Source organism: Carlito syrichta, unplaced genomic scaffold, assembly GCF_000164805.1.
Source record: "Carlito syrichta isolate Samal-C Ts95f unplaced genomic scaffold, Tarsius_syrichta-2.0.1 Scaffold308854, whole genome shotgun sequence".
In the NCBI taxonomy this organism is placed as follows: Eukaryota; Metazoa; Chordata; class Mammalia; order Primates; family Tarsiidae; genus Carlito; species Carlito syrichta.
The window spans coordinates 315,329-323,993 of record NW_007252950.1 but is presented as its reverse complement, the minus strand read 5'-3'; the positions used below and the strand labels follow the sequence as shown (position 1 = coordinate 323,993).

At 41.3% G+C, this 8,665-nt stretch overlaps 1 protein-coding gene across 2 annotated transcripts in view; it reads right to left on the bottom strand.

Annotated features, from left to right (window-relative positions):
• IGF2BP3 (insulin like growth factor 2 mRNA binding protein 3) overlaps nucleotides 1–8,665 on the bottom strand; it is a 153,777-nt gene that overhangs the window by 45,854 nt on the left and 99,258 nt on the right. For both annotated transcript variants that reach the window (XM_008066189.2, XM_008066190.2), the window contains exons 4-5: nucleotides 4,207–4,258; nucleotides 4,051–4,114 (exon numbers count right to left, since the gene is read on the bottom strand). In XM_008066189.2, the coding sequence (XP_008064380.1) occupies nucleotides 4,051–4,114; nucleotides 4,207–4,258 (116 nt within the window). The remainder of the gene's footprint in view (nucleotides 1–4,050; nucleotides 4,115–4,206; nucleotides 4,259–8,665) is intronic.

Below are 8,665 nucleotides of genomic sequence, written 5' to 3'. Positions count from 1 at the left end.
TAAGCCTAAAACAAACACATGTATTTCCTATAATACGTGTGCTTTATTTACCTTTGATTTATCTTAGCCACAAGGTGGCAGGAATTGCCATGTTAAATTCTGTCTTAGAGATAAGCCATACTGGAGGTATCCACAGAACTTTAAGTAACACAGGCTTCTACAAACACTTTTAAAAAACTAGGTCCCGAGCTCCTAAGCATCAGTGGTCAGTCATTCTCTGAAATGCAGTAAACCAAACAATAACACAGTATTCTCAGCAGCAATCAATTGTGTTGGAAAAATGCGCACTAGCTGCTTACATTTGAGCTCTTACTACCTTCTAGGTACTATGAGAAGTGTTTTAGAGGCATTATCTTAGTTCCTCTATAGGTTTATGGACTAAAGACTATCATTATTCCCATTTTGGAGATGGGGTGACCCAAGAAAGATCAGCCCGACCAAGTCATAGCAAGAAAAACGGTGACACCCAGGGTCTGTCCTTTCCATACAACTGGACTCTGGAACTGAACTCTTAACCTCCAAGCTCTGCTAACACCTTCACAAGCATATCCCAGTCAGACAGCCCTCCAAGGAGCAGACGCTAAGAAGAGAAAGCGGAGAACTATTCACGTAGCCCTCCTCACCTGAAGAGAGAACTATGGGAGGCCTGCCAAGGAAAGCACGGAGAAATGACAACAGGTGGGTTTAGGCATCTGGCTGTCATGCTGGACCACAGAGTAGGCTTGCAGACCTCAGCAGGGCAAGTCCTGAAAGGGCCAGCCTGGCCCGGCTCAACCACTTCAAGCAGCCGCAGAAGCAGGCCGGGACCAGCAGCTCAAACAAAAGTTACTATTTCCTGGGTGCCCGTTTGCCAGGCCTTTCGATATATTCATGAATACGTGTCTTTAATCCTCATTTTGTAGCTGAGAAAACCAAAGCTCAGAGGTCAAGGTTATAGAGTCAGGGTTACCTCCTTCACTATACCCAATACCTCGCAAATAAAATTAATCTTCTCACAGAATGGCATGCACTCTGTATCCTCTTTTGGAATAGCTAACTTTAACAGACAACCATTTTCCTAACAATATTTCACATAACTGAGTTGGGCAACTCAGTTCTTTAGATCTATTATTTTTTTCTAAATACCCAACTGCTTTCTAATTCTAATCCATTTTTGGAATTCTTGGGGAGAAGGTGAGAATATTCTGAAAAGGTGACATGACATAGGCAGGAACTAAAATTAGGCGGTCCCCTTCTAAATGCTCTCCTTTCACCACTGGGAGGCACATCCCTGAGGACAAGGACTTTGCGTTTATTCACAGCCAACTTTTGGTCAATGCCTGGGCAGCAGAGCAAGAGCCATATAAAAACTTGGCCAGGGTCCCATTGATCCCAAGAAGGAAATAACTGTGTAATTTAGTAATTAGGTAACTTAATCAAATACATTAGGCATTTCAATTAGTAGTCATCATCACCTTTATTCTAATATTTAGTCAGTTAACATTTATTGAGTACGAACTGACCAAAAGTTGGCTGTGAATAAACGCAAAGTCCTTGTCCTCAGGGATGTGCCTCCCAGTGGTGAAAGGAGAGCATTTAGAAGGGGAAAGCCCAATTTTAGTTCCTGCCTAGGTCAAGTCGCCTTTTCAGAATATTCTCACCTTCTCCCCAAGAATTCCAAAAATGGATTAGAATTAGAAAGCAGCTGGGTATTTAGAAAAAAATAATAGATCTAAAGAATGGGCAACTCATAGCCAGGCGTGGTAGCGCGCACCTGTAGTTCCAACTACTTGGAAGGCTGAGGCGGAAGGATCGCTGGAGCCCAGCAGGTCGAGGCTGCGATGGCCGGGAGCGGCCACTGCACTCCAGTCTGGGCGACAGAGTGAGACTCCAACTCAAAAAACAAAAAGAATGGGCAACTCAGACAATCACAGCTTACAACTCCTGGGCTTAAGTGATCTTACCATCTCAGCCTCCCAGAATACTGGGACTGCAGGCATGAGTCACTGTACCCACCAGATCTTGCAAATTTCTAACAACCACTACCAAAATTTTGAGAACAGCAATGTCTCCACATTCAGCTTGCTGTCATGCTATGATTCTTTTCAGCAATCATTCTGCTTTGACTAGTCAATCTACCTTTCCTGTGTTTGTACTGTTAATGTTTTGTTTTTTTTTTAAGGAGGGGGCCTAAATATCAATTACCTTGTGTATTTTATGCCTCTTCAAAGCTATGTAGGTTATTTCTCCAATATATGTTATTTCCCTTTGACTAAGTGACTGTTAAATTAAACGGTTTTCCCTTTAGCTAGCTGGCCTCACCTAAGTTTTCAAATAAGGCCACTAGGACAGGACTCTAGCAATCTCTATATATCCTTGGGTTTATTATGTCATCCCATATTTTCCGTCTAATAGGGTCTTAGCTCTACCAATTATTCAATAAGCTCTTTGTAAAGGATAAAATGTGTAGGACAAATTTGTTTTACAACTCATACCATGACTTCAACAATGTCCAAGGCCTCACATAAACTGCTAAAAATTCTCTAAATGAACAAAGGATACAAACAGAAAAAAACAAAACCAGAATGTGTTTAAACATATTAAAGCCTTAAGTCTCATTTATGAGAAAAAAATAACATAACACTTTCATCCACTAGATGGGCAAAGTTTCATCAAGTCCTGTGTTGGGGAGAGTAGGCAGAAACAGACTTGCACAAAGGGAATTTAAACTAGTTCAAGTTCTACAAAGGATAACAAAACTAAAAATGCAATTCTGCTTCTGGGAATTCATCCTATAGATATACTCACACACATGCACAAATGACACAAAAAAAGATTCATTAGAGCATTGTTCATAACTGCAAGAGACTGAAAACAACCTAAATATCCGAATTGGGATTAACCAAATAAGTCATTCCACAGTCATACAATTCAATACTATGCAACTATAAAAATATATTTTTATGTATAAAACACTCACATGTTATTATGGCATCATTTGTGTAAAAGTAGGAACACACACGTACACACATATTTGTCTTCCATATGGCTATCTCTCAAGGGACAAGGTAGATGGGAAATGATGCTGGGAAGAAGATATGCACCATGTGCATCTTTAGACCTTCTACATTTTGAACCATGTGAATAGTACCAATTTTTGGAACAAAGTCCCATGTGTGTCCTTCCACAGTCCCTCCATGAACGGGTACTACCTTGGTCACCTCGCTGAACTCTCACCATCGCAGCTCATGTGACAACTTTCCTCTTTAGTGCTCATGGTCTTTCCCTTGACTTTTCCCACACAGAGGACACATAGTCTGTTTCTGCCTATACTGTGTGTGGAGGTGGTAAAGACCTCCAGAGTCAGCTGTCACTCAGCTCTGCACTGCGGGGCACTTCGTATGCCATTCTACCCTGTTCATGTTCTGAGCAGATCTAACAAAGGCAGTATTTGTGGGACCCTCACTATCTTTCTCTAGTGTTCAGTCAGTTCATTCGATCATTCCAAGCCTACAGAATTATCTTTTCCTGGGGGAGATTGTTTATTCTGAAAAGTCTGCCTAACTGTCAGCTGCACTGGAATATTTATCCCTAAATCTAATAGCCTATTACATTGGTCTAATATCTGCACACTCCTAAGTAACAACGGTAATCAGAGAAACCATTGAACAAGAAGACTTAACATGTAACACTATTCTTAACAGATGATCACCAGCTTTGGAAAGAATAGCAATAATGTATGTATCATACCAGTAAGGAAAGGGTAAAAACAAGACCCAAGCCCAGAGATTTTGCAAACAGGGTGCAATTCAACTTCATCTTGGCTCACCCTATTACTGGTATTAAAGATATACTGAAAATGTAATACAACTTTAATCAATGCAGATTCTTACTAGATGTTCACTAGACATCCAAACTTAAAAAGAAAGGCATAAATGCAGAGTCAAACTTTTGCAAAATAAAGTTTCTTTCTGCCACCCCCAGCCCTTCTCAATTGAGAAATTCACAAACTGTAAGTTGCTGTACTTAATCTAGTTATTAGATATAGATAAAGAGTTTCAAACTGCTTACTGTCTAGCTTGGTCCTTACTGGAATAGGTTACATTTACGACTGCAGTTTCCGAGTCAGTGTTCACTAGAAGAAGAGAAAAATGAAGAGAATAAAAGTTAGTTTTCTTTCTACTTCCTTCCTTTTGCAAATTTGAAAGCAATTCAGAAGACATGTACCTTGCTCACAGCTCTCCACCACTCCATACTGGACTAGTAAACTATCCAGCACCTATCAGGAGGGGGAAAGAAAATTACAAATTTTGAGTTTCCCAAGTTATTTGCAAGGGCAAGAATATGTCTTAATATCACTAAGCAATTGTGATAGGAAAGAGTCAAAAAAAAGTAAACTGGGGCACCGGACTGCAGAACTAAGGGACGGACACTACAGATAGCACACTCGCACTTCTTTCTCCTGCCCATTCCTCATTACCTGACGTTAATCTCATTTCCTGTGGCTCAGTTAAGTGTTCAAAGCCACGGCTGCCTGGTTCCTGAGGCTGAAGGAGGAACATTTATTTCTCACACATACACAAACACATCATCATACTTCCTTGTATACAAAGTCATGAGACAAGGGCCCAAATTAAGAAATGGTTGTATCTATAAGATGCTCCTTTCCAAAGAACTTTCTTTTACAGTTCTAATGGGCATCACAGACAGACTGCTCAAGGCAGACAGGCAAAATGAAGGCAGCACAGTTGATACTGGAGTTTTGAATGAAAGACCAGCAAAAGTAGTTACAAGCATGTAGACAGAAAAGGTGCAAAATGAAGTGAATGTTTCCAAATCTACACTGGGTTGGAAAATATACAATTTGAAGCTGTCTATGTTTTCACTATCTTTTTTTTTTTTTTAATCTTGAGTCAGAGTCTCACTCTGATGCCCAGGCCAAAGTGCAGTGACATGTTCATGGCTACCATAGCCTCGACCTGCTGGGCTCAGGCGATCCTTCTTCCTCAGCCTTCCAAGTAGCTGGAGCACAGGTACTCACCACCACACTAGGCTAATTTTTAAATTTTATTTATTATAGGCTGGGCTCGGTGGCTCAGCCTGTAATTCCAGCACTTTGGGAGTCTGAGGCAAGTGGATTGCCTGAGTCTGCCGGTTTTGAGACCAGCCCAGGCAACTTGTGAGACCTGGTCTCCATACTAAAACAAAAAAAAGTTAGCCGGGCATGGTAGTGGGCGCTTATAGTTTCAGCTACTTGGAAGAAAGAAGGATCACTAGAGCCAGCAGGTCAACACTGGGTAGCCATGAGCATACCACTGCACTCCAGCAGCCTGGGCCACAGAGTGAGACTCCAACTCAAAAAAAATTTTTTCTTTAATTGTACATATAAGGTCTCACCAAGGTCTCAAATTCCTGGGATCAGGCAATCCTCTCGCCTCGGCCTCCCAAAGTGCTGAGATTATAGGCATGAGTCATCGCACCTGGCCCTGTAGCTGTATAACTTTGTATGTTATGAGAATGAAGAGGCTGTTAACACAGTAGTAACTATATATTATTATAATATCAACTGCAGGTGTGTATCTCATCAATATAAACCAAATTCATGTGTCCTTAATTCTAAGAACTGTAACAACATTTTCTTGAAAAATAAAAACAAAATACATTTCTAGGCTGGCGTGGTGGCTTACACCTGTAATTCCAGCACTTCAGGAGGCCGAGGTGGGAGAATGGCTTGAGGTCAGGAGTTTGAGACCAGCCTGGGCAACACAGCGAGACCTCGCCTCTACAAAAAATAAAAAAATTAGCCAGGTGTAGTGTGGTGTGTGCCTGTAGTCCCAGTTACTTGGGAGGCTGACTCAAGGAGGATAACTTGAGTTCAGGACTTAGAGGCCATGGTGAGTCATGACTGTGTCACTGGGCAACAGAATGAGACCCTGACTCAAAAAAAAAATTTTTTTTCTATAAATTACAGCAAACCACTTACTCATCAATTTAATTACAAACTTTAAAGAGTAATCCCTTGAAAATGTTTTCTGGCCCCAAGACACAGTAAATCATTGAGAAACATGCTAAATTTTTAATGGTAATCTCCTAATGAACTTCAGGCAATTTCTTCTAAAGGAATGTTTCTCTTACATCGTACGTTTTAGGCTTTTATTTCGTCTACTGGTTTGAGTACGAAATCTATAGCAAGGTTCGTCTGGGGGTGAGTTTTTAGTTTTTCTTTTAAATAAGGTTAATACCTACTTGTGAATGGAATATCTGTTCAAAGTTACGTTTTGACATGTTGAGTTTCCTGTGAGTGAGGCATACCAGAAGAAGCACATTATTCTTTGTCTCCAATAATAGCTGTGAAATCACAGTTTCATTTTAAAAATTTTCCTGAGCACTTAACTGTTACTCCATGAAATCTCATTCATCTGCCTCAGCCACTTGTATGCACGTCTGTTCAACAAGGACAGTCACTTGTGTTCACTGCTCTATCCCCAGCACCTAGAACACGCAGGCGCAAAAAGGCATGCAAGTTTTTTGTAAGTGAAGCGAATACTTCACAGGAGGAAATTCTGGTATGCCTTATTAGGAAGGGTACGCTTTCTAAAGTGTTCACTCGGGTTTTTTTAGGTGAATTTGCTATGTCGTGTTGATCACAGACACATTTTATAAAACTTTTAAAAAGTCTCACTGCCATCAAAACAGAAAATACACAACAGTTAATTCCTTAAAATGAAAAGAAAAAAAAGGCAAAGTTTTTTTTTCTCCTTGAGTCAAGTTCTCACTCTGTTGCCCTGGCTGGAATGCAGTGACCAATCATGGCTCACCACAGCTTTGATCTCCTGGGCTCAAGCGATCCTACACCCTCAACCTCTCAAGTAGCTGGGACTAAGGGCGGGGACTAAAGGCGCGGGCCACCATGCCTAATTTTTTGTAGAAATGAGATCTCTCTCTCTATATGTTGCCCAGGCTGGTCTCCAACTCCTGGGCTCAAGTGATCCTTCTGCTTCTGCCTCCCGAAGTACTGGAATGACAGGCATGAATCACCATACCTGGTTCCTTCTTGTATGTTTTAAACAAACATTTAAAATTTTCAATACCAAAAATGTTTTGCTTCATGTCAGTTAGAATTCTAATAAGGTATTTTAATTTATTTCATCTTAATTTAGCTTTTTTTTTGAAACAGGGTCTCACCCTGTTGTCCAGGCTTGCTGGATGCACTGGTGCAATCTCAGCTTACTGTAGCCTCAACCTCTGGGCTCAAGCAATACCTCTACCTCAGCCTCCCCAAGTAGCTGGAACTGAAGGCATGCACCACTATGCCCGGCTAATTTTTGTATTTTTCTTTTTGTAGATACAGGAGTTCTCACTATGCTGCCGACTAGTCTCAAGTTGATTCTCCCACCTCAGCTTCCCAAAGTGCTGCAATTATAGGTGTGAGCCACCATGCCCAGTCAAATGTAGCTTTTAAATGAAAGTCACACTAACAGAAGAGATTTACAGCAACTTGAATACGCTGAGAGGCAGGAGTGGAGGAGGGGTGCAGAGTGTAGGAGGCGATTGCCAGTTCATCATATGTTGATTTAAATAAACAATCATATGTTGATTTAAATAAACAATTCTTAATTCTTCCTAACAGCAATCTGTTCAATAATTATATACATTAGTCTCTAGCTTACACCGCCTTAACTTTTATTATTATTATTTTTGAATTGGAGTCTTACTCTGTGTCCAGGCTGGAGTGTAGTAGCACACTCACGGCCACTGCAGTCCCAACCTGCTAGGCTCAGGTGATCCTTTCACCTCAGCCTTCCAAATAGCTGGAACTACAGGCATGTGCCACCACGCCCGGCTAGTTTTTAGATTTATTGTAGAGATGAGGTCTCACCAAGTTGCTCAAGTTGGTCTCGAACCCGTGGGCTCAAGCAATCCTCTCACCTCGGCTTCCCAAAGTGCTAGGATTGCAAGCATGAACCACTGTGCCCAGTCCCAACTTTTATCATCCTTACCAGCAACACAAGAGTTAAATACCTGTGATCTATAAACAGTGTTCATTAAACCTATGATAATCAGTAAGCAGTGTAACTAAAAGAGCTCCACTAACAAAGTGACACAGAAATATTTATATATGCACATACTACAAGCAAATTTTTTAAGTTTAAAAAATCTAGGAAATACACATCAAGATTTTCACTGCATATACTGTATAAGGTTTAATATATTCAAAGCAAAATTGCTTGTATAGTTAAACATTCTGTTCCTAAGAATAAATGCTACTGGTTGCCTACTATACTGTATGTAAAATCTTTAGAAAGATAACTAGAACCAGGCACGGTGGCTCATATCTGTAATCCCAGGACTCTGGGAGGCCAAGGCAAGAGGACTGTCTGAGCCCAGGAGTTCGAGACCAGCCTAGAAACATGGCAAAACCTCATCTTTACAATAAATAAATAAATAAAAATTAGCCAGGCATAGTGATGGCACCCAACATTCTAGCTACTTGGAAGGCTGAGGCAGAAGGATCACCTGAGCCCAGCAGGTCAAGGCTACGGTAGCATGAGGGTGTCATCGCACTCCAGCCTGGGCGACAGAGTGAGATTCCAGCCGGGCTTGGTGGCTCAGCCTGTAATCCTGCGCCTTGGGAGGCTGAGGTGAGTGGATTGCCTGAGCCCGCGGGTTCAAGACCTGCCTGAGC